Below are 27,252 nucleotides of genomic sequence, written 5' to 3'. Positions count from 1 at the left end.
GTGAAGTGGATGAACTGTTCGAGCTCCTCGTGGGAGCACGAGGCGGCGCTGATACAGTCATCAATGTAACGGAGGAAGAGGTGGGGTTTAGGGCCAGCGTAGGTACGGAAGAGGGATTGTTCCACATAACCTACAAAGAGGCAGGCATAGCTTGGGCCCATGCGGGTACCCATGGCCACCCCCTTTGTCTGTAGGAAGTGGGAGGAATTGAAAGAGAAGTTGTTGAGGGTGAGGACGAGTTTGGCTAAGCGGAGGGCCTTTACGCCATCTGTATGGGGAATGCAGGTGTGTAGGGACTGGGCGTCCATGGTAAAGATGAGGTGTTGGGGACCGCGGAATTGGAAGTTCTGGAGGAGGTGGACGGCGTGGGTGGTGTCACGGACGTAGGTAGGGAGTTCCTGGACCAAAGGGGAGAAAATGGAGTCCGGATAGGTGGAGCTAAGTTCGGTGGGGCAGGAGCAGGCGGAGACAATGGGTCGACCAGGGCAGTCAGGTTTGTGGATTTTGGGAAGGAGATAGAAGTGGGCGGTGCGGGGTTGGGGAACGATGAGGTTGGAGGCTGTGGGTGGGAGGTCACCTGAAGTGATGAGGTTGTGGATGGTTTGGGAGATGATGGTTTGGTGCTTGTGGGTGGGGTCATGATCAAGGGGGCGGTAGGAGGAGGTGGCGTCTGGACTCGGCGATGTAGAGGTCAGTGCGCCATACTACAACTGCCCCTCCCTTATCCGCGGGTTTTATCGTGAGGTTGGGATTGGAGCGGAGGGCTGCATGTTCTGCGGGGGAGAGGTTGGAGTGGGTGAGAGGAGTGGAGAGGTTGAGGCTATTGATGTTTTGACGGCAGTTGGAGATGAAGAGGTCAAGGGTGGGTAGGAGGCCTTGGAGTCGTGTCCAGGAGGAGGGGGTGTGTTGGAGGCGGGAGAAGTGGTCAGTCGAGGGAGGGTTAGGTTCACGGTTGAAGAAGGAAGCACAGAGGCGGAGGCAGCGGAAAAACTGTTCAACGTCCAAACATGCCCGGTATTCGTTGATGTGTGCGTGGAGGGGGACAAAGGTGAGTCCTTTACTGAGGACTGACCATTCGTCATCAGTAAGGGGGAGGTCTGGGGGGAAGGTCAAGACTCGGCAGGGCTGCCCACCACCTCCACAGCCAGTAGCTCCAGAGGAGACAGCAACACTCTGCCTTCCTGCTCCTATGATGCTGCTTGGCCTGCTGTGTTCATCCAGCTCTACACCTTGTTATCTCAGATTCTCCAACATCTGCAGTTCCTACTATCTCTGCAACATTGTTAAATCTTTTCTGAACACTTTCAAGTTTACCAATAATGAACAGTTGGACCCTGGGAAACACCGATGGTCAGAGGGATCTCAGTGTGCCTGAACACTGGTCCCTTCAGGTATCAGGACAATTGGATGATGTGGTTAAGAAGACATGAGATTCTTGGCTTTCTTAGCTAGGGCATAGAGTTGAAGAGCAGATCGGTTAGGCTGGAACTGTAGAAAATATTTGTTAGGCCATAGCTTGAGTATTTTGTGCAGTTCTGGAATCCACACTGTTGAATGGATATGATTGTACTGGAGAGGGAGAGGAGATTTACTGGGATGTTGCCTGGGCTAGAAAGTTTCAGTTATGAAGACAGATGGTTTCCGTAGAGCAGTAGACATTGAGGGCAGATGTGATTGAGATGTATGTATGATGAGTGGCATATATTGACATATATAGACAGGAAGAGACTTTTCCCCTTGATGGAGGGATCAATGATCGGGGACATAGATTTAAGGTACGGAGTAGAAGATTTCAAAGGTACTGGGAATTTGGAACTCTCTGCCTAGAAGGGTAATAGAAGCAGAAACCCTCAGCATTTAAGAAGAATTTAGATGTGTGCTTGCAATGCCAAGGCATACAAGGCTATGGGCCAAAAGCTGGAAAATGGGATTAAAATAGGTGGTTATTCTTGATCTGCCTGGATACAATGGGCCGAAGGCCTTTTTTCTGTGCTGTCGATCTTTGATTGTATGAATGGAAAGTTTGACAAGGTACCTTCGAGCCCATGGTGTTTGTAGAAAATAATTGGCATGAATAGAGAATTGGCTAATGGGCAAGAAACAGCGAGTGGGGATAAGGCGTTCTTTTTCATGTTGGCAGCATGGGACTGGTGGAGTTAGTGGTCAGTGCTGAAACTGCAACTGTTTCAATATGTATGGGTGACTTGGATAAAGGAAGTAAATATACTGTAGACAAATTTGCAGGCTCCAGAAAAATAGGCAGTTTTTGAGAGAGATAGAGAAATTGATAGGTTAAATAAGTGTGAGAAAAGTTGCCAAATGGAATATAAAGTGGGAAAATGCAAAGTTGTTCATTTTAAAAGGGAGAACACAAGAATAATATTTAAATGAAAAGAACACTGCAGAAAGCTGCAAAACAAAGTGACTTGGTATTTGTGCACAAAACATAGAAAGCTAGCACACAAGTGTGGCTCGTAATCAGAAAGGCTAATGGGATGTTGGCCTTTATTTCAGCAGGGTTGGATTATAGGAATAGGCAGGTCTTACCACAGCTGTACATCTGGAGTACTGTGAACAGTTTTGGTTTCGTTATTGAAGAAAAGATATTGTTTTATTGGAGGCAGTTCAGAGAATGTTCACCTGGATGATCCCCAGTATGGAGAGTTTGTCTTCTGAGCAAAGGCTGCACTTGGGACTATATTTATTGGAATTTAGAAGAATAGGAGGTGACTTAATTGAAACATAAAGGATTCTTGAGGGGATTGACAGGGTAAAAACTGAGTGAATGTTTCCCCTCCTAGGAGAGTGTAAGACCAGAGGGGAGAATCTCAGAATAAAGGGAGCCCAATTTGTGATTGACGTGAGGAAGAATTTCTACTTTGAAGGTTGAGAGTCTTTGGATCTCCTTGCCACAGAGAACTGTGTGGGCAGAACCCTTGTATATATTTAAGGATAAGATGGATTCTTGATCAGTAGGTGAATTGAGAGAGATCAGGAGAAGGCAGGCAAGTATACATGTGTGAGATCAAGCATGACCTTGTTGAATGGTAGAGCAGGCTCTCTGGCAAGAGGCCTGCTCCTGTTCCATTTCTTGTGGTTTTGTAGAATGTTGCTAAAAATGGTTATCCATAAGTTTTTCTCCAATATTCCTTGTTAAATATTTCTTGTCATGTATTTTTCTTTCTTTGTGGGTGCTAAAGCTGGCATTTCTTGTCCAACCCTAACACACCACAGTCACCCCAAGGATATATTTTCCGGCAAATTAGAATATCTTCACAATTAAGGTGAAACTCCATTTAAGCTTGGTTTGTACCAGTCAAATCTTAGTTTTCATCCAAAACTGCCAAAAGTGCAAATTAAGAAAATAATCAACTGGATGTTTTCCTTTATTTGCATAACTCCATATTCAAAAATGATACCCCTGTGTGGTATCTGATATGGCTTAGGTCCTGATGGGGAGAGAGATTACAAGTTTTAAAGCTCTGTATTTTGAAAGGAGCTGATTAATTCGGCGAATTGGCGTATAGTGAAATCATCCAGGTGTTTAACTATTTCAGCATCTCTGACCAACAGTGTTAGCTGACTTACCTTGGGATGAACAGTTTATTTTCCTTTTTGATCCATGATCTCTGCCCCTCCTTGGCGAATAACGTGAGCTTCCAGCTTCTGGTATCAGTGGTGTAGGATTCAAATGCCTCTGACCCCAAAATTTGTAGTGAAGCTATTTGCATAAGTGTGGGGTAAGCTAATGTTCTGCTTCACCCTAGATCCATCCCACACATAACTTGCTTGGAAATTTGGTATGCTTAACACTTTGCGTACCAAATATCGCTGTATGATAAGCTGCTGAACAGATTTTGTACTTCTGTTTAAAATGAATAATCTTCTTGGCAAAGTTAACAAAGAACACCTGACCATATATTTCAGAATTGGCAGCCTAAGTCCAGAGCAGCAGCATGGCGTTTGGAAAATGAGGTAATATTTAGCTGTTCTATTACAAAATTGTTTTACTGTATTTGTAAGATTTATTTTAAGTTTTACTATTTTGTCCCTGACATCCTTGTTAATCTGAATGGAAATATTCGTTGTACTGTCCTTTGTGTCTTCATTTTTTCTCATGTTGAAAACTGATCTATTTGCTTATGGAACTTGGACTGGAAGAATATTGTATTTTATCGTATTTCCCTAAAATGTACAAACAAAATTGCCTGTTTTCTCATTCCCATAACAATTATTTTATTCGCAATGTATTGCACCTTCCTAATTGTGTTGAATTTGGTAACAATCTACCTGATTAAAATATCTGACAATGTGGGAGACAGGATAACATTGTACGTCAAAATATTGTGTTTCCATCTTTTGACATGTTGCACCATGTGCAAACCGAACAGTTAGGATGCAGTTATCTCTTCTTTCTACTCAATGTAAGAACCTTAACTGCGTACTCCATCTCCTAGTTGCTCTTAATTTAGCACTAATTTTCATTTGCAGACTTGGTTACTATAAGAAAGTTAAAGGATACATTCTGAAAATGTATCCTTTTCTGATACTGTAATCAAGATATGCTATTAGAATAGTGCGCCAGGAGATAACATTCTGATCTATCATTGCTCACGATCTTCATTATGATGACCATAACATGTTTTGCTTTTACATGCTATGTAGTACCTTCCAAAATGATAAAAGGTTCCAGTGGACTTGATGGATCATTGAAACAATATATGATGCTTAAACAGACATGGAGGTATTTATTCAGGTGATTAGAGCCTAGTCAAAGAGAGACTTTTAAAAGAGAGCAAAGAGACGTAGAACTTTTAGGCAGAGAATTCCAGAGCTGAGCACCTAGACAACTGAAGACATAGCCGACAATATGGAGCAACTAAAAGTTCAACTGCACAATTGCAGACCTTTTTGAACTATAGGCCTGGAGCAGGTTCAAATTCGGATGAGACCATGGAGGGATTTAAAAACAATCTTGAGAATTATTAAATTGAGGCATTGCCAGATTGGAAGCCAAATCATGCCAGTAAGTACAATAATATTGCGTGAACCAGTTTTGGTGTTGCTTTGCAGATTTGGATGTACTTCATTTTATGTGCAGTGACAGATAGGATGCTAGCCTGGAGAGCGTTGGAATCGTTAAATCACGAGGTGATGAAATATGTATGAAGTTTCAGAAACGATGTGTTGAGGAACTCCAGACACAAGTGATGTAACGGCAGCGGTGATGGGCAATTTATTGAGTTCAATATGACTTTAAAAATAACTCTGAGCTGTAACTAAGTTGGTCAAGTTAGCAGTAGCCGTCAAATTATTGAACTTCAAATCCTATTGAGTACAGTGGAGGCCATTTATTGAAAGTTCTGTTATTTTAGATTATTAACGTTCTAAAAATGTCATTGATCACTTAAAGTAGGATTGGAATTATTTTTACCTGTACTAAAAATGGCAATTAGTAGGTTTACAACTCCATTCTGTACTTAGTTGATTTTCCTACAAATTAGATTATGCCAAGCTCTGTAAACTACTTAGTTATCAAAACTCCTTCAGTTGTATCATAAATTACCTGGGATCTAATCTCGTGTATAATCGTTGGTATGGTATATTTCTTTTGAATGTAATTGAGCAAAAATTGAATCCAGTTGCTCAGTTCAGTAGACTCATTTTAATTCACTCCTTGAGAGCTAAAGGTATGCTTTTGAAGAAGTTTGTTTCTAATGGACTTAGGAAAGGTTATTTTGAATCCTTGTGAAACCCTAGTTTTGATGTGTGTGTACAGGGAGCCAACAACGCTTAATTCTGCTGGATTTTAATCTTAATTGTGGAAAGTGCTCGTTCTAAATTATTGTTGTTTAATTTTTTTAAAATAAATAGTCACTGTATTTCACCTGTGCAAACTAGTGGCAGCTCAGGCTTCCTCCAGTGTAGGGCTTATTTCTGTCATCCTTAACAACTGCCTCAGCTTTGAGCATTTGTGGCAACAAGTTATGTGTGTTTGTTTTTACAGCTATTTCTGTGAAGCTGTATAAGCTCAAGGGGTGAGTAACAGAATTAACTCCACCAAATAACACAGCAGCACCAAAAACATTTGATTTAAATAATAAAACGTGAAGAACAACGGTACATAAAGACTAAATATTATGTACAGAATTGCTGTATAATCTCTACAGACTATCAAGGAAGAAATCTGTACATTTGTTGATTTCTGAGTTGGTCCTTGTTTCAATGTTTTATGCTTTAGAGCTGCTGGTTAGAGACGGCTTGGGCGCAGCCATGACAGTAAGAACGAGAAGAGTAGGTTCCGGTCAGCATAGTACCCATAGGCTGGAACTTCTTCATATTCCCAAAGCATGAAGCACAATAACAAGGGCAACAGATACTTGTATAGGGTAGGTATTCAAACTGGAGTTGGGCAGAGGGTAATGTTGGTGGGGGAGAGGCAGATTTGGCAGATTCCAGATTTTTTTTTTAACCATTTTCTAACTTACAAGGACTTTAATTCCTGTATTGTGAGGATACATGCTTTCTGCAATGGTAGCACTGTTTTTCTTCTGAGTAGTCAACAGTCTACTTCATCAGGTAGTCCACCATACAAATATACAATTAAATATTTCCTTAAAACCATTAGAATTAAGGTGATAGACTTGCTAGAGGTCTTTGGTTTCAAAATATTACTGACTTCATTTTTAAAATTTACAATTAAGGAAGATTGCAAGAGTTAAAATTATCTTGGAGGGGACATCAAAGCAATTTTCAGTGTTGCAAGCTTCTCATTAATTAGTTATCCAACTGAGACCGGAATTAACAGATCTTTGCTTCTTCCATACCGTCACATTTTGCCTAACTCTGGAGGTATTGCTGCTCTTGTCACCACCTTTTCTCTTTAGATCCTGGAATTTCCTCCTACGCTACTTCTCATTAATCACTCCTTTTTGCTCATCACCAGATTGTTTAATTGCTCGCTGCAACCTCTCAACCTTTTTATTATCCTCCATTGTGCATCACAGAGTCTTCTTTTTGCAATCTTGTGCAAGCAATCTCTTTCCTAGTCAATACTGGCAATACCTCTACCTGCTTCCATTTTGAACTTTGCAAATGTTTTGCATTTCCCAACTATCCTCATTGCCAGTAACATACAAGTTTCATTCGTCATTAACGAGCCCCAGGAGTCAATCTTGGGTAGCCTGGGAAAATATGATGTACTGCTCTTTCATTGGGCATGGGGTGTAGTTTAACACACACATTTGGAAGTTATAGATCATAGAATTCCTACAGTGTGGAAACAGGCCCTTCAGCCCAACAAGTCCACACTGACCCTCAAAGCATCCACCACCACCCCCCCCCCCCCCCCCCAGACCCATCCCCCTCTAACCCACCTAATCTACACATCCCGGAACCCTATGGGCAATTTAACATGGCCAATCCACCTAACCTGCACATCTTTGGACTGTTGGAGGAAACTGGAACCCCGGAGGAAACCCACGCAGACACTGGGAGAATGTGCCAACTCCACACAGACAGTTGCCCAAGGGTGGAATCAAACCCGGGTCTCTGGCGCTGTGAGGCAGCAGTGCTAACCACTGAGACACCTATTTAAATAGAAGGATGGAAAATCAGGTTTGTTACTACACCACGATTTTGATTTAATTCCTTCAGTGCCAAGTGTGCAACATCGTAAAATATACCCTTATGCTGCACTCTTCTACCTTTTTTGATGTGGTTACGACACACCGTTGTAAACCTGTATGGTAAATATTTCACAGTACTTCAGCTCACATTTGTGCAAACACCCAATTTACGTGAAAGCCTCCAGTAAATCATTTGTTTTGTTTTCAGTTTACTTTTAAATTTCTATCATTTTTGTATATTCTTTTTCACTACCATTGCTTTATTTCCAAAATTTTAAAGTGTACCAACACAATAAAACATGATTGTAGAATTGTTACAATCCAGAAGTAGGTCATTTCACCTGTCTTGTCTGTGTTGCTTCTAAGGAGCAATTCACACTCTGCTACTTCTCTGCCTCCTCTCTATCTATCTCTGCACTCTCTTCCTTTCAAATATTTACAATATTTATAAAATGTGGAAAATAAATTACAGCACAAGGACGCCACCATCTTTATGGAAATCAGACAACTCTGCCTGTTTTCCAAAACTTGGCCTGGATCCCTGAAGTTTGAGAGGCTCAGATGCACATCCAGGCATTTTTTTGTACAATAACTTGAAGATTTCTGTCTCCCCTGCCCTTTTGGGGCAATAAGTTTTAAGATGCCTGCCTCTCTGGATGCAAAGATGTTTCATCATTCTCCTTCTGATCCTTTTGCCAGTCACTTTAAATTTATAGCCCCTGTTCACTAATTTTTTTCACTTTTAAAAAAAAAACACAATTGGTTCTTTACATCTACTCTGCCCAGGCACCTTGTATTCATGTACATTTCCATTGAATCTCCCCTCACCTTCCTCTGTCCCAAGAAAAGAATCTCCAGCCTGTCCAATCAGTCTTATTTACTACAACTTCGCAGTCCTGGCAGCAGCATTGTAAAGCTCCTTTTATATGCAATTTTATATTTTTCCATAGGTGACCAGAACTGCACATGGCCCTTGAGTAGTGGCCTAACAAATGTTTTATTTAGCTGCAGCATATCCTCCTTCCTCTTCTATTTCAATAAGTCGGCGAATAAAGAATGTATTCCTTCTGCTTTTCTAACTACCGTATCAAATTTTTGTCTGGTATCTATTAAAATATGTCATCTTCATCAAACAGTATAAACATCAAAACATTTACATTACTGATTATAAGCCCTTCAGCCCAGTATGTCTGTGCTGGTCGACAGCTACCCAGCTGTACACCACCTTCCTGCATTTGGTCTCTGGTTCTGCTCGTCATATTTCAAGTATAATTGTAATGACTTAAATCTCTGCTCCCCTCTAATAAGATAGATAGATAGAATTAATAAGGGTGACCTATCTAGACCATAATCATTTTATACATTTCTGCTGAATTATCTCTCGGCCTCCTCTGTTCCAAATAAAACCAACCTTTCTCAACCAGTCTTTCACCATAGCTTTTTCTTTACAGTACAATTATATAGGTTTATCACCATAGTCATAAAATCTAAGCCTGAAAATACTGATATTTCCATTACACCATAATAACTTCATTTCACTTTTTTGATTAGCGGCCTTTGCAGGGAGGGGAAATTTCTTTGGGCAGTACTGCCATACAGGTTTGTAAATTTTTGATTGGCAAGTTGTACTTAAGACCACTACCTGCTTGGCCACTCGTTGAAGAACATTACACAGGTATCAGGCTGTATGTTGCCTGCTCCCAGGGAATCTGCATAGTTTGTATAGCATTGCTTTGTGAATAACATTTTTTTACTATGCGGAATATTGTCTGAATCCCTGAATGTTGCCACAGGCAGTCTACAAATAATGAATTAATGTAGAATAATGTGGACTGTTGTTGGTTGCAAAATAATAATGCATTTTGGAAATGAAATGACGTATTCAACCAATTTTGACTCTGTTCCTGTGGCAACTTAACCACAAGCTGGAATGAAATAAATATATAGAAAACGCTAGATCTGTTAATTTTGTCTGGAAACATGTTGTGGACACCAACAAATGATCTTTTCCTACTTGGACACAAAGTAATTAGACTGGTAGTTATAGTGGGATTTATCAGCCACTGATAAAAAGAATGTTGTAGTTTTATCTATTCATTCCTTGTTTAGTGTCAAAACAGAAGTAGACAACACTGAAATCTAAATCCTAACTCGAGTGGTGTTAATGGAAAAATACATAACAGCCTTAATTTTTACATACAAAAGAAATTGATCTGGTTTGACAGTGGCTATAGATCAGCTTCTGCTCTCAATTTGTTGTTTGTTACAGATGATAAAATGCCACTTGGGTAGCTGAGATGCTAGCATCCCAAGTGTAATATGTTTGCCCTTAGTTTCTCTGTCTCCTGTGCATCATGATCTTAATTTGATCTGTGGAATTTGTAGGGAGAGGTAGGTACTTGCTTATAAATGTGGTAGAGGGAAATACTATTTATCTCTTCTTTTCCCCCTGCCCTCATCCCCAAATAAAAACAAAATTGGAGCTTGGACATGTTGTTTGAGGTCAGGTAATCTTAACATAAAACCTTGAAAATAGATAACGGGCATGTAAATTAAATTCTAAAATGGTGGACTGAGAGCGGCATGGATCTCGCAGCTGCTCCTTGGCTTCAGGCTTATTTCGAAATTTGCTTCTAGATTTCTTAGTTATTACATTTGTGGTATAAAATTTTTGATTCATTTTTGGTTATAAGTACATGAATAAGAAATGTTTGGAGGGATAGGGGCCAAGTGCAGGCAGGTGGGACCTGCTTAGTTTGGGATTATGGTTGGCAAGGATCGGTTGGACCAAAGGATCTGTTTTTGTGCTGTATGACTCTATGGCTTTAAATTAACTTGTTCTACCCAGAATGCAGAGTGACCTAGGATTTGAATCCCTGATTTATACCTTTTTGGATTTCAAACTCCTTGATTCACAATTGGCTTTAAATAGGCATCAAGAGGTGAGATATTTGCTCTGATTAAAATCTAAGTTGTTAACTCCATATTTAACAACTAATATAGATTTATAACTGTACTGTGAATGGGATATAAAGTAGGAAATTTGAATCCGCTCTCCCATGCAGTGACATTCCTTGCTTAGTATTACCCTGCCCCTATGTCCAATATTTCAATATGTCTCAATTAAGTTTTACAGGTTTATGTTGATTAGAATTTGCTGGTGTATATTAAGTTGATGCTTCGGAATTGTTTTTGCCTTTTTTTATTTTGTCAACAAATAAAATTTGTCCATAAATTAAATACATCTTATTGTTTACAGCCATAAATCGACATCATCTAGTATTCAAAACGAAGCTCCAAAGAAAAAGCCAAAACTTGAAACAAAGCCCTCCAATGGAGACAGGTAAACACTGGGATTTAAACTCTTTTCATATTATTTGGCATTGGGGGAGTTTTTATACTTTATACAATGTACAGCACATTCAACCAGCTATCAAAGTAGCAAAGCGCAAAGGCTCCTGGCTTAGCTTTACTGACTGAGAAGACTCCAAAATACTACTCCCTGGAATATTTTGTGCCATTTTGGTCTCCTTGCCTAAGGAAATACTTGTCATAGCGGGAGTGCAGTGGAGGTTCACTACCCTGATACTGGGAATGGCTGGGCTGTCCTGTGAGGAGAGATTAGTTCTATTTCACCTGTATTCACGAGAATTTAGAAGGTTCAGGGGGATCTGACTGAAACATGCAAAATTCAAAAGGGCTGGACAGAATAGGTGCAGGAATGATGATTTCCCTGGTTGAGGGAGCCTAGAACCAGGATTCAGTCTCAGGAATATGGGTTAGGCTGTTTAGGGTTGAGATAAGGAAGTATTTCTTCCCTCAAGGGTTAGTGAACTTGTGCAATTTTCTGCCACAGAAGCTGTGAAGTCTGAGTCACTGACTATTTTCAAGAAATAGATAAATTTTGAAAACATGAAGGGGTAAGGGGAGAAAGTGGGAATATGGACATTGCGATAGAGGATCAACCATGATCATTTTCAATGACGAAGCAGGCTTAAGCAGCTGAGTTGCCTGTTGCTGCTCGCAGTTTCTATTATCTACATAGAGGTAACTGATTTCATTTGAGTGCTGCTGAAGTCCTTGCGTGAAGGTGAAGGAAAGAAAATTAGCAAGATTTCTTGTTTGTTAAAACAGTGACTCTGCCGGAGCTATCAACTATGATTGTGGGGAGAGGGTAGTGTCTGGTTCACTTGTGGTGCCATCAACAGATGCATAGCCTAGGTGATGATAGGCATGCACAAATGTTGAGCCTTGGGTCAGGTGCTCAACAATAACTGAGTTATACTCCACTAAGTAGATTCAATGCTTTTAGAACGGAAGTTATTTCAGAGACTTTTTTAAAAAGCTCCACACAATCTGCACCTGCTATGGTTTGATGTTCTAATGCAATTAAAGTTATAAAAATTAAATTCTGTTGTGCAACTGCAGAATAATTAGGTTGATTCCAAGACTATTCATAGCATCCCGACAGTGCGGAAAGAGGCCATTCAGTTCATCGAGTCTGCGCCAACCCTCCAAAGAGCATCCCACCCAGCACCATACCTCACTTCCCCGTGACCCCACATTAACCATATCTGATCAAACTAGGCTGGATATCTCTGGACATGACAGGGCAATTTAGCATGGCTAAGCCACCTAATCTGCATGTCTTTGAACTGTTGGAGGTAATGGAAGCACTTGGCAAAAAAATTAATAATGATTATACATAGTAAATCAAGGACTTTTGTATAGCTGGTGAAATTTAATTGCTCAAATTTTATCTATCATTATGACAGTGAAATGATCTTTGGATTGTTACTAAAAATTGTTGACAAATTGGTTGGGCATTGTATATAAATTTTTGGAAGGTACTCAATATGTGATTTGCCTGAAAATGTCACATTTCATGTAACAACTTTTACAATGAATATGTGGGTGGGTATACCCATGAAACTGCGCCTACTTTGCAGAGTCTGGCTAATAGGTTACTGTAATAAATAAATGTTTAGAACATAGAACTGTACAGCTGAAATTATCGGAGTAGAAAGCATCTGCAGCTTCAATTTAGCATTAAAAATATTTGACATTGTGAGGATTAAAAGGGTAAGACCTGGCAAGAGAGCTCCAAATCGCAGTCTGCTCCTCTTGCTCGATGTGGGAAGCCAGGCACGTTTCCAGAGCCCGGGACCTGCATGTGTACAAGAAGGGTCTCCAGCTGCAGCTCCTGGAAGTCTGAGTTTCGGAGTTGGAGTGGTGTCTGGAGATGCTATGGAGCATTCACGAGGTGGAGAGTATCACGGATGGCATGTATAGAGAGGTTGTCACACTGCAGACTCAGACTACACAGCCACAAAGTGAATGGGTGACCACCAGGCAAAGCAGGAGGGCTAAGCAGGCAGTGCAGGAATCTCTTGTGGTTATTCCCCTGCAAAACAGATATACTGTTTTGAATACTGTTGAGGGGAATGGCCTGTCAGGGGATAACAACAACAGCGAGGTTCATGGCACTGTGTATGGCTATGCTGCAGAAGCAGAAACAATTAGGCATAGAAATGCTCTAGTTATAGAGGATTGAATTGTAAGAACATAGAACAGAACAGCACTACAGGCCCTTCGGCCCACGATGTTGTGCCGATCTATTATCCTGCTCTAAGATCAAACTACCCTGCATTTTACATTCATCTATGGGCCTATCCAAGAGTCACTTAAATGTCCCTAATGTATCTGACTCCACTACCACCGCCAGCCGTGCATTCCACACACCCACCACTTTGAATGTAAAGAACCTACCTCTGACATCTCCCCTATATCGTCCTCCAATCATCTTAAAATTATGCCGCCCTGGGAAAAAGTCTCTGGCTATCCACTCTATCTATGCCTCTCATCTTGTACACCTCTATCAAGTCACCTCTCATCCTCCTTCACTCCAAGGAAAAAAGCCCTAGCTCCCTCAACCTTTCCTCATAAGACCTGCCCTGCAGTCCAGGCAGCATCCTGTCTAAAGCTTCCACATTCTTCCTATAATGAAGCGACCAGAACTGAACACAATATTCCAAGTGTCGTCTAACCAGGGTTTTACAGAGCTGCAGCATAACCACGTGGCTCTTAAACTCAATCCCCCTGCTAATGAAAGCCAACACACCGTACGCCGCCTTAACAACCTATCAATTGGGTGGCAACTTTGAGGGATCTATGGACATGGACCCCAAGATCCCTCTGTTCCTCCACACTGCCAAGAATCCTGCCATTAACCCTGTATTCTGCATTCAAATTCAACCTTCCAAAAGAAATCACTTCACACTTATCTGGGTTGAATTCCATTTGTCACTTCTTTGCCCAGCTCTGCATCCAGCCCTCCACACTGTCCACATCTTCAACAATCTTCATGTCATCAGCAAACCTACGAACCCACCCTTCCACTTTCTCATCCAAGTCATGTATAAAGATTACAAAGAGCGGAGATCCCAGAACGGATTCCTGTGGAACACCACTGGTCACTGAGCTCTAGGCTGAATACTTACCATTCTCTACCACCCTCTGTCTTCTATTGGACAGCCAATTCTGTATCCAGACAGCCAAATTTCCCTGAATCCCATGCCTCCTTACTTTCTGAATGAGCCTACCATGGGGAGCCTTATCAAATGCGTTGCTAAAATCCACATATACCACATCCACTGTTCTCCCTTCATCGATGTGTTTTATCACATCCTCAAACAATTCAATAAGGTTTGTGAGGCATGACCTGCCTCTCTCAAAGCCATGTTGACTATTTCTAATCAAACTGCTTTTCCAAATAATCACAAATGCTATCTCTCAGAATCCTCTCCAATAACTTGCCCACCACAGAAGTAAGACTAATTTCCAGGAATATCCCTATTCCCTTTCTTGAACAAGGGAATGACGTTTGCCACCCTCCAATCATCTGGTACTACTGCAGTGGACAGAGAGGACGCAAAGATCATCGGCAAAGGCGTAGCAATCTCTTCCCTTGCTTCCTGTAGAAACCTTTGGTATATCCCATCTGGTCCAGGGGGTTTAATCTAGCCTCATGTTTTTCAAAATTTCGAGCATATCCTCCTTCCTAACATAGTGTTCCAGTTTATCAGCCTGTTTCACGCTATCCTCATGAACGTCTAGGTCCCTCTCGCTGGTGAATACTGAAGCAAAAGTATTCATTAAGGATCTCCCCCACCTCCTCCGACTCCATGCACAAGTTCCCTCCACTATCCCTGATCAGCCCTTCCCTCCCCCTGGCCATCCTCTTGTTCCTCACATAAGTATAGGACAACTTGGGGTTTTCCTTAATCCTACCCGTCAAGGCTTTTTCATACCCCCCTCTAGCTCTCCTAAGGCCATTCTTCAGTTCCTTCCTGGCTACCTTGTAGCCCTCTAGAGCCCTGTCCGATTCTTGCATCCTTCTCCCTCTTGACTAAATGTTCCACATGTCTTTCATCCAAGGTTCCTTCACCTTACCATCTCTTCCTTGCCTCAGTGGGACAAACTTAACCAGCACTCGCAGTAAGTGCTCCCTAAACAACCTCCTCATTTCTGTCATGCATTTCCCTGCGAACATCTGTTCCCAATTTATGCTCCACAGTTCCTGCCTAATAGCATTGTAATTCCCCTCTCCCAATTAGATATTTTCCCATACCGTCTGCTCTCCTATTCCTTTCCATGACTATAGTAAAGGTCAAGGAGTTGCGATCACTCACCGAAATGCTCTCCCACCTAGAGATCTGACACCTGGCCTGGTTCATTGCCAAGCAGCAAATCCAATATGGCTTCCCCTCTAGTCGGCCTATCTACATATTGAGTCAGGAATCCTTCCTGGACACACCTGACAAAATCTGCTCCATCCAAACTATTTGCACTAAGGAGGTTCCAGTCAATATTAGGGCAACCCTATTACTTCTGCACTTTCCAAAATCTGCCTCCTAATCTTTTCCTTGGTGTCTCTGTTGCTACTGGGGGGGTCTACAGAAAACTCCCAAAAAGTGACCACTCCACTGACTCAGTAGACGAGCCCTCTTCGATGACTTTGCTTTCTGCAGCTGTGATTCTATCTCTGATTAGCAATGCCACTCCCCTACCTCTTTTACCTCTTCCCCCCCCCCGCCACTATTTCTGTTGAAACATCTAAACCCTGGAACATCCAACAACCATTCCTGCCCCTGTGATATCCAAGTTTCCGTAATGGCCACAACATCGTAGTTCCAAGTCCTGATCCATGCTCTTAAGTTCATCACCCTTCTTCCTGACACTTCTTGCATTAAAATCGACACACTTCAACCCATCACACTGACTGCAACTTTGCCCTATCAACTGTCTATCCCTCTTCACAGACTGTCTGCATGCTCTATCTGCCTGTACACCAACTACCCCATCCTCTGATCCTGAGATTACTACTGTGCTCGTCCTGCCTTTTAGCTTCCAACCTAACTCTGTATGTTCACTTTTCAGGTCCTCATCCCGTTTCCTAGCTATGTCATTGGTACCAATGTGTGCCACGACTTCTGGCTGCTCACCCTCCCCCTTAAGAATCCTGTAGACTCTATCTGAGACATCCCTGACCCTGGCACCCGGAAGGCAACATACCATCCGGGAGTCTCATTCTCGATCACAGAATCTCCTGTCTGTTCCCCTGACCATTGAACCTCCTATCACTATTACTATCACTATGACTCTCCTATTCGTCCCCATTCCCTTCTGAGCCACAGATGCAGGCTCAGTGCCAGAGACCTGGCCGCTATAGCTTTCCCCTGGTAGGTCATACCCCCCAACAGTATCCAAAGCGGTATACTTATTGAGGGAAACGTCCAGAGGGGATCCCTGCACTGTCTGCCTATTCCCCTTCCCTCTCCGGACAGTCACCATACACCTTCTTAACAACTCTATCCACCTGGGTGGCAGCTTTCAGGGAACTGTGAACATGAACCCCAAGATCCCTCTGCTCCTCCACACTGCCAAGAATCTTTCCGTTAACCCTGTATTTGCTTTCAAGTTTGTCCTTCCAAAATGAATCCCCTCACACTTTTCAGGGTTAAACTCCATCTGCCACTTCTCAGCCCACCTCTGCATTCTATCAATGTTCCTTTGTAACCTAGAACAGCCCTCCACACTGTCCACAACATGACCCACCTTCGTATCATCCGCGAACTTGCTAATCCACCCTTCCACTCCTTCATCCAATGATATGTCAGATGACTTATGCTGCGAGGCAATATGGGTAGACCTTGAGAATAGGAAAGGTGAAATCACATTGCTGGGGGTATACTACAGGCCTTCCGACAGCCAGCAGGGGAGAGAGGAAAGAATATGTCGACAGATTTTGGAAAGATGTAAAAACAACAGGGTTGTTGTGGTGGGTGATTTTAACTTTCCCTAGATTGACTGAGACTCACTTCATTCTAGGGGTTTGGATGGGGCAGAATTTATAAGGACCATTCATGAAGGTTCCTTGATGCAGTATGCAAACAGACCAACCAGGGAAGGTGTTATACTGGACCTAGTTTTGGGAAATGAGCCTGACCAGGTGAGTGAAGTTTCAGTGGGAGAGCATTTTGGGAGTAGTGACCATAATAACGTGAGTTTTACGATACTCCTTGGATAGGGATAACAGCAGTCTTTGGGTGAAAGTATTAAATTGGAGTAAAGCAACCTACAACGATATTAAGCAGGAACTGGAGAAATTTGATTGGAGGTAGCTGTTTGAGGGTAAATCCACATTGGACATGAGAGTATTTCAAATGGCAATTGATAAGAGTTCCGGAGTGGCACGTTCCTGCTAGAATGAAAGATAGGTATGGCAAGTTGCATGAACCTTGAGTGACTAGGTCAAAACATTGGTCAAAAAGAAAAGGGAAGCACATGTAAGGTCTAGGAGGATGGGAACTGAAAAAGCCCTTGAAGTATACAAGGAGAGTAGGAAAGAGTTTAAGAATTTAGGAGGGCTAAAAGGGGTCATGAAAAGTCACCAAACAGGATTAAGGAGAATCTCAAGGCTTTTTATACTCTTACGTGTAAATAAACACACACACACACAGAGCATCAAATGAAACTAATTCCTACTGCTTGCTCTTGATCCACAACCCTCCATTCCTTGCATATTCATGTGCCTATCTAAAGTCCCTTAAATGCCTCTATTGTATCTGCCTGCACTCCCACCTCTGGCAGCACATTCCAGGTAATGGCCTAGTGGTATTAGCGCTGGACCTTTAATCCAAAGACAAAGATAACGTTCTGGGTTTGAATCCTGCCAGGGCACGTCGTGGAATTTGAATTTAATAAATATTGGGAATTAAGAATCTAGTGATAACTAATCTAGTCCTGATTATCAGGAAAAACCCATCTTTTAAGGAAGGAAATGCCATCCTTACCTGGTCTGGTCTACATGTGACTCCAGACCCACAGCAGTGTGGTTGACTCTTAACTGCTGTCTGGGCAATTAGGGATGGGCAATAAATGCTGCCTAAAAGCAACATGTCATCCCGTGAATGAATAAAGGAAAAAATAACTCCTACCATTGTATTTTTTTTTAAAAAAAACTTGCCCCTTGCATCTCCTTTTGAACTGTACCACCTCACCTTAAATGCACGCTTCCTAGTAATAGACATTTCAACTTGGAAAAAGGATTCTGACCGTCAATCCTTTCTATGCATCTCGTAATTTTTATAGACTTCTATCAAGTCTCCCCTCAGCCGCTGCTGCACAAGAGAAAACCACCTGAGTTTTTCTAGCCTCTACATTTGGCTCATACCCTCTCTAATCCAGGCAGCATCCTGGAAAATCTCTTCTGCGCCCTCTCCAAAGCCTCCACATTCTTCCTGTAATGGCAACCAGAACTGAATGCAGTATTGTAAGTGTGGCCTAACCAAAGCCTTAAAGCTGCAACATGTCATCCTGACTCTTGTACTCAATACCCCGACCAATAAAGGCAAATATGCCATATGCCTTCTTTACTACCCTGTCTACTTTTGTGGCCACTTTCGGGGAACTATGGACTTGAACCCCAAGATCCCTCTGTACGTCAATGCCATTAACCGTATATTTTTCCTTAACATTTGATCTCCCAAAGCGCAGGACCTCACAATTATCCAGATTAAACTCCATCTGCCATATCCCACTGTTTCCTTTGACAACCTTCTAACTCTATCCACAACTTCAACAATCATTGTGATAGTAGGAACTGCTGATGCTGGAGTCTGAGATAACAAGATGTGGAGCTGGATGAACACAGCAGGCCAGGCAGCATCAGAAGAGCAGGAAAGCTGACGTTTTGGGTCTGGCCCCTTCTTCAGAAATGGGGGAGGAGAAGGGGGCTCTGAAATAAACAGGGAGAGGGGAGGCGATGATACAAGGTGGACAGAGGAGCACATAGGAGGAGAGAAGACGGACAGGTCAAGGAGGCAGGGATGAAGCCAGTACAGGTGAGTATAGGTAGGGAGTGGATGGGGGTTGGTCAGTGAGGAGGGAGGGGCCGGTAGGTGGGAGGGAAGACAGACAGGTCAAGGAGGTAGGGATGAGGCTAGTAGGTAGGAAGTAGGGGTGGGGGTTGATCAGTGAGGTGGGAGGAGCGGATAGCGGGGAGAAAAAACAGACAGGTCAGACATGGCCAGCAGCTCCACAGTAAACACTAGCCCCCAGCCCTGCCGGGTCTTCACCATCCACCCCCCCCCCCCCCCCCCCCCCCCCCCCCCCCCCCCCCCCCCCGGACCAACCGTCCGTCCTCAGTAAAGGACTTACCTTTATCCCCTGCCACTCGAACATCAATGAATACCGCTCACTCCTGGACATCGAGCAGTTTTTCCGCTTATTTCTTTAATCGCGAGTCTAACCCCCCCACTGACCCCTTCTCTCACCTCCAGCACACTCCATCCTCCTGGACACCACCCCAAGCCTCCTACCCTCCCTTGACCTCTTCATCTCCACTGCCGTCATGACATCAATCGCCTCAACCTCTCTATCCCTCTCACCCACTCCAAACTCTTCTCCCACAGAACGTGCAGCCCTCCGCTCCAACCCTAACCTCACTACAAAACCCGTGGACAAGGGAGGCACAGTTGTGGTATGGCGTTCTGACCTCTACATCACCAAGGCCAGGCGCCAACTCTCTGACACCTCCTCCAACCGCCCCCTTGATCACGACACCACTCCTGACCACCAAAACATCATCTCCCAGACCATCCATAACCTCATCACCTCCGGTGACCTCCCACCCACAGCCTCCAACCTCATCGTTCCCCAACCCTGCACCGCCCATTTCTATCTCCTTCCCAAAATCCATAAACCCGACTGCCCTGGTCGACCCATTGTCTCTGCCTGCTCCTGCCCCACCGAACTTATCTCCACTTTTCTCGACACCATTTTCTCCCCCCGGCCCAGGAACTCCCCGCCTACGTCCGTGACACCACCCACAAAACCTCCTCCAAAACTTCCAATTCCCTGGCCCTCAACACCTCATCTTCACCATGGACGTCCAGTCCCTATCTACTTGCATTCACCATGCAGCTGGCCTAAAAGCTGTCCGCTTCTTCCTCTCCCGCAGGCCTGACCAGTCCCCCTCCACCGGCACCCTTATCCGCCTAAACGAACTCATCCTTACCTTTAACAATTTCTCCTTCAACTCTTCCCACTTCCTACAGACAAAAGGGGTGGCCATGGGTACCCATGCCTGCCTCTTTGTAGCATATGTGGAACAGTTCTTATTCCGCAACTACACTGGCACCATCCCCCACCTCTTCCACCGTTACATCGATGACTGTATCGGCGCCGCCTCGTGCTCCCACAAGGAACTCGAACAGTTCATCCACTTTACAAACACCTTCCACCCCAACCATAAGTTCACCTGGACCATCTGTGATACCTCTCTCTCCTTCCTGAACCTCTGTCTCCATCTCTGATAACCACCTGTTCCCAATTCCTTTGCCTCCGCCGCATTTGCTCCCAAGATGAAGCATTCCACTCCCGGACATCCCAGATGTCCTCATTTTTTCAAGGACCGCAATTTCCCCTCCACAGTGGTCGAAAAACGCCCTCGACCACATCTCTCACGTTTCCCGCACCTCGGCCCTCACACCCCCTCCCCGCAATAACAAAGAAGACAGAATTACCCTTGCCTTCACATATCACCCCATCAACCTCTGGATTCAAAGCATCATTCTCCGCCACTTCCGCCACCTGCAATCTGATCCCACTACCAAGCATATATTTCCCTCCCCACCCTTGTATGCCTTCCGGAGTGACCGCTCTCTCCGTAACTCCCTTGTCCGCTCCACACTCCCCACTAGCCCCACCACCCCCGGCACATTTCCCTGCAACTGCAGAAGGTGCTACACCTGCCCCTACACCTCCCCCCTCACCTCCATCCCAGGCCCCAAGAAAACCTTCCACATTAAACAGATGTTCACCTGCACATCCACTAATGTGGTATATTGTATCCACTGTTCCCGATGTGGCGTCCTCGACATTGGGGAAACCAAGCGGAGGCTTGGAGCCCGATTTGTGGAGCACCTACGCTCGGTTCGTGACAAACGACAACGCCTCCCAGGCGTGAACCACTTCAACTCCCCCTCCCACTCCTTGGACGACACGTTCATCCTGGGCCTTCTCCAGTGCCACAACGATGCCACCCGAAGGCTGGAGGAACAACACTTCATATTCAGCCTGGGAACCCTGCAGCCCAATGATCTAAATGCGGACTTTACAACTTCAAAATCCCCCCACCCCCCCAACCTCATCCCAAGACCAGCCCATCTCCTCCCCACCTCCTTGGCCTGTCTGTCTTTTCTCCCGCCTATTCACTCCTCCCACCTCACTGACCAACACCCACCCCCACCCCCACTTCCTACCTACTAGCCTCATCCCCGCCTTCTTGACCTGTCCGTCTTCCCTCCCACCTACCCGCCCCTCAGTGACCAACTCCCATCCCAACTCCCTACCCGCACTCACTTGTACTGGCTTCATCCCTGCCTCCTTGACCTGTCCGTCTTCTCTCCACCTATCTGCTCCTCTGTCATCGCCTCCCCCTCTATTTATTTCAGAGCCCCCTTCCCCTCTGCCATTTCTGAAGAAGGGTCCAGACCCAAAACGTCAGCTTTCCTGCTCCTCTGATGCTGCCTGGCCTGCTGTGTTCAACAATCTTTGTATTGTCTGTAAAATTACTAACCCATCCATCTGCATTTTCATCCAAGTCATTTATATATATCATAAACAACAGAGGTCCCACTACACATCCTTGCAGAGCACCATTAGCCATGGGCCTCCAGCCTGGAAAGAAACCTTCCATCACTCTGCTTTTTATGGGCCGGCCAATTGTGAATCCACGCAGCCAAGTTGCCTTGGATCTTATGCATCTTAAGCTTCTGGATGAGCTTACCATGAGGGACCTTATTGAAAACCTTAGTAAAATTCATCCAAACAACATCCTCTGCTCTACCCTCATTGATCACCTTTGTTACTTCCTCAAAACTTCAATCAAGTTAGTAAGACGTGACCAACTTGCACACAGCCATGCTGATTGCCCCTAATTAGGCCAAGCTTTTCCAAATGCATGTAAATCCTGCCCCCAAGAATTCTCTTCAGTAGCTTCCCAACCATTGATGTGACCTCACCGGTCTAGATTCCTGGATTATCCCTATTTCCTTTTTTGAACAGAGGAACAACATTAGCTACTCGCCAGTCCTCCAGGACCTCTCCAGTGGCTAGCGAGGATATGAAGATCTTGGTCAATGCCCCAGCAATCTCCTCTTTTGCCTCTCACAATAGCCTGGGGTAGATACCATTGGGCCCTGGGGACCTATCCACCTTAATGCTCTTCGAGAGACCCAACACCACTTCTTTGTTCATCTCAAAATGCCCTAGCATATTAGCATGCTCCACACAAATCTCACTGCCCTTCACATCCTTCTGGGTGAATACCCACACAAAGGACTCATTTAGGATCTTGCCCACATCCTGCCTCTAAGCACAAGTTCCCTTCTTTATCCTTGAATGGCCCTACCTTTTCCCTAGTTACCCTCCTGTTTTTAATGTATGTATAGAATGCCTTGGGATTCTCTTTAGCCTTACTTGTCAAGGGTCATTTCATGGCCCCTTCTTGCTCTGCCAAGTCCCTGCTTGAGTTCTTTTCTGCTTTCTTTGTATTTCTCATGGGCCCTGTCCGATTTTAGCTTCCTAAACTTTTTTTTCGTTTTGACTAAATTCACAAGCTCCCTTGCTTTCCAAACGTCCCTTACCTTGCCATTCTTGTCCTCCCTTTAATGGTACCTGCCAGTCCTGAACTCTCATCAGCAGATCTTTAAACAATTCTCACATGTGAAATCTGGACTTGCCTGATAACAGCTCTTTCCAATTAACACTCCCAGGCTCTTGCCTAATACTGACGTAATTTGCCCTTCCCCCAATTTAGTACCTTGCCACAAGGTCCTGACTTGTCCTTATTCGTAGCTATCTTAAAACTTAAAGGAGTTATGATCATTGTTTCCAAAATGCTCGTGCACTGAAATGTTAGTCACCTGGACAGCCTCATTAGCCAGTACAAGGTCCAGTATGGCCCCTCCTCTAGTTGGACTATCTGCATAGTATTTTAAGAAACCCTCTTGGATGAACTTAAATTCTGACCCATCTAATCCTCTTGCTCTAAGGGAGTCCCAGTCAGCATTGGGGAAGTTAGACACCCCCCCCGCTATGATGACTGTTGTTATTGCATCTTTCTATAATGTACCTACATATTTGTTCCTCTATATCTCGTAGCTGTTGGGGGAACTACAGTATAGTCCCATCAGAGAGATTGTACCCATCTTATTTTTGAGCTGGACCCATATTGCCTCAGTGAATGAGCCCTGCAGAATGTCCTGAGTGCAGATGTGACATTCTACCTGATCAGTAATGCATCTTCTACACTTCTTTTACCTTCCTCTCTATCTCCAACAATGAAACCCTAGAACGTTGAGCAGCCAGTCCTGTCCTCCTCTCAACCAAGTCTCTGTAATGACCACAACATCATAGTCCTATATTCTGATCCAGGCTTTAAGGTCATCTATCTTGCTTATAATACTCCTTGCATTGAAATAAATACACTTCAGCCCATTAGAACCATTGTGTTCATTTACCTGTCTCTGCCTGTTCTTCCTTTCTGATTAACTCGTCCTAACATGTACCTTCCCCTCAGTCCCTCCACTTACTAACCTGCTGCTCTGGTTCCCAGCTCCCTTTCACCTTAGTTTAAACCCTCCCAAGTAGCACAAGCAAGCCTCCCTGCAAGGATATTGGTTCTCCTCCAGTTTAAACGCAACCCATCCTTCTTGTACAAGTCCTCCTGCCCCAGAAGAGGTCCCAATGATCAAGAATCCTGAAACCCTTCCCCCTGCACCAGCTCCTTAGCCACACATTCATATAAGGGAATCTTTATGTTCCTTACTTCACTAGCACATGGTATTGATAGTAATCCAGAGATTACTACCCTCAAGGTCCTGCTTTTCAGCCTCTTTGCTAACTCCGTGTACTCACTCCATAGGACCTCCTCCATCTTTCTACTTATGTTATTGGTACCAATGTGCACAACTGCTCATCCTTCCCTTAAGAATTTTATGCAACCACTCACAGATGTCCTTAACCCTGGCACCAGGGAGGCAACACACCATCCTGGAGTCTCCAACGTGGCCACAGAAATGCCTGTCTGTGCCCCTAACTAGCAAGTCTTCAACCACTATTGCTCACTTGAATCTTGCCCGATACTGCTCTACAGCAGAGCTAGTTCTTGTGCCACAGGTTTGGCTGCTGCTGTTATATTCTCCTGAGAAGCTATCACCCCTTAACAGTATCCAAAACAGTATACCTGTTAGAGAGGGGAATAGCCACAGGAGACTCCGGCACTACCTGCCTGCATCTCCTGGCAGTCACCCTGACTCAACCAGTGGTGTGACCACCTTCCTGTAACTATCGTCTATCTCACACTCTGCCATTCTGACATTCATGTAAGCCTTGTCAACACCTAAGCTGTTCTGCAATCCCAGTGAGATGAAAAGTCTGAATATTTGGAGAAACAAGTTTCTGTAGAAAGGATCAGAGAGATGCCAAAGGTGAAACATTTTTTGGTCCAACGATTGGGTTTTCTTTTAAAATCTTTGCTTTTTCTCCATTTACCTAGTCACGTGCTGACTAAAACTAGACTTACTTGTGCTAGTTGGGGGAGCTTGGTGATCTGATTATTATCTATTTGGAGTATTGTTATGAATTTATGAATGACTTTTAGTACAGAGAAGGGTTCTGTTTAAGGTTTCGATTGAAGTTTTCATCTTTTAACAGTCCCTCCCTACTAGATTAAAGCCTTGATCTCAATTGCAAGCTGATGTGCTAGAGTGCAGTTTCAGCACACAGCCTCTTGGCTCATTGAAGCATGTTGTAAAACGAAGGCAGCCTGGCATCTTAAAGTAAAATCAAGGTTTTAGAAAATTGTGATTTTAATTTTATATTAAGTGACTTTTTTCTTACTAGCAGTTCATTAACCCAGTCAATGGATTCTGGTGGGACAGACAACTTTGTTATTATCAACCAATTAAAGGAAGAAGTGATGTCTTTGAAAAGGCTTCTGCAGCAGAAAGAACAGACTATCTTGGAAAGAGATAAAAAGGTAGATTAAATGCTAACAGGTACAGTCCATTTCTAGTTGATAGGCAGCATTGCTGGTGCTTTTTTGCCCTTGTATTTGTGGGTTAGGGAGGATCAAGAAAGCCTTTAATCATGTTCAAATTGCTGTCTTATGCTTCTAACTGGAAAGCTTACGTATATGGTATGATGTGAAATGTATTGCTCTGTGATTTCAAACATTGACTTGTACTAGAATATCTTTTATACAATGTACCATATAATTTCTTCAGGGAAAGAAATTAGGAAAAGTAACGTTTAAACAATATGTAACGTTCTGTGAAATAAACTGGGGTTTCAGTATTCAAATGCTGCTTTTTTTTCCAATCAAAGCTGACTGAGTTGAAGGCAGATTTTCAGTACCAGGAATCTAATCTTAGAGCAAAAATGAACAACATGGAAAAAGCACACAAAGATGCAGTGGAACAGCTACAGGTATTTTCCCATATTTCAATATTTTTAATTTTGTTCTGTTCCCTGATTTTAACCTGACGAGAGAATTTAGTTAACTAATATCTCAATTTTTAAACTCTAATAATCCAGTGTTTATTTGACATGGTTTGTGTTGCCTGGAATAAAATGTCATATTGCTACATGCTAGCTTTCTGATCCAGAGATGTTTATTAATTTCATACTTGCTGTAAAACATTTAATTTTTTTGGGGAAGTTTTTTTTTAAGATTAAAAGCTTGTTTAGTTGTATATGTACTGATAAATTTGCAGTAAAATAAAATACTTCTAAACTCTTAGTGTTGAAAGAATAACTGCATATTTCAGTTTGAAATAGTGGATTTGGGCATCTAAGTGAAATGAGTGACTAAAGCAAACCACTTAAGCCGCAGTCATTTTTATTTCAATGTTTACTTCAGTGTTTCCACTTACAACTGCCTTTGCTGATATTTACAAGCCAATATTGTAAAGTGTGATTCCAAATCATGTCTGAAGAGGCGAGGCTTGTTAAATGGAAAAGGGCCTAACAGAGGTAGGATGGCAGGGCTGAAGGTCGTTTCCATAGTGTATTCCAGTATTGTGATGCCATAAGGTGTGGTTTGAAAGAGAAGTTTTGTGAGCACAGGAGCACCTTCAATTACTGAACATCTCCAGAGAGGCTGTTCTGGGATCAAGAAGAATTTGAAAGGTTGAAATCATGGAGCTTGCTGTATTATCTCATTATGTAGAAAAAAGGGTACAGGAGAACTAGGTCCAACTGTTGGCCTCCTTTTTGAAGCATTCAGCATCAATCATGTTTCTACCTTTTATAGCCTCCTACCTCAAAAATAAGAAGTGCTGGAAGTACACAACATATTGGATGGCATCTTTGGAGAGAGAGTTTGAATTTCTGGTCTGTGACCCTTCAGAACACTGGTGGAAAATCGCTGACCTAAAATATAACTCAGTTTCTCTATCTATAGATGAAACAAGAACTGTATATTTCCTCTTATTTTTAGGTTTTACTTTTATTTCAGGGCTCTAATATCTGTGGTATATTTGCTTTTGTGTTGGCCTCTTTCTCAACGAGTCTGCAGCTTCGAGTCTTCAGGTAAATTCTCTCCAACCTGTCAGGAACCTTCAGGATCTTTAGGTTTCTATTGAGTTGCATCTTTTTTAACTAAACTCCAGCAGATACAACCTGAGCCTGTCCAATCTTCCCTCCTCAGACAATCCATCCATACCAGGTACTGATATCGTAAACTTCTTGACTGCTTCAATGCATCTGCATCCTTCTTTAAATAATGTCACCGATGCTATGCACAGTACTACTGATGTAATCCCATCAGTGCCCTGTATATCTGAAGTATAATCTACTTTTGATTTGGTTCCCCTTACAATAAACTATGACTACTATTAACTTTGCTAATTACTTGTTACGTTAACCTTTCATGATTCATGGACTCGGACACCCTGATCCCCCTCCAATTCTGAGCTCTGCAATCTCTCACTAGTTAGATATTTTGCTTCTTTGTCCATTTTGGCAACAAGTGACAATTTCATCTCTACCCCAA

General features: G+C 43.3%; 1 protein-coding gene across 5 annotated transcripts in view; it reads left to right on the top strand.

Moving 5' to 3' along the window:
- fam76b (family with sequence similarity 76 member B) overlaps positions 1–27,252 on the top strand; it is an 84,007-nt gene that overhangs the window by 39,531 nt on the left and 17,224 nt on the right. For 3 of the 5 annotated variants that reach the window (XM_048598258.1, XM_048598255.1, XM_048598253.1), the window contains 4 exons: positions 3,928–3,975; positions 10,888–10,971; positions 25,101–25,236; positions 25,584–25,685. In XM_048598258.1, coding sequence (XP_048454215.1) covers positions 3,928–3,975; positions 10,888–10,971; positions 25,101–25,236; positions 25,584–25,685 — 370 coding nt within the window. The remainder of the gene's footprint in view (positions 1–3,927; positions 3,976–10,887; positions 10,972–25,100; positions 25,237–25,583; positions 25,686–27,252) is intronic. The other 2 variants (XM_048598256.1, XM_048598254.1) reach the window with 1 other exon arrangement.

Source organism: Rhincodon typus, chromosome 6 (assembly GCF_021869965.1).
Source record: "Rhincodon typus isolate 14 chromosome 6, sRhiTyp1.1, whole genome shotgun sequence".
Lineage (NCBI taxonomy): Eukaryota > Metazoa > Chordata > Chondrichthyes > Orectolobiformes > Rhincodontidae > Rhincodon > Rhincodon typus.
The sequence above is the reverse complement of the archived record's forward strand: the minus strand, read 5'-3'. Positions and strand labels throughout refer to the sequence as shown.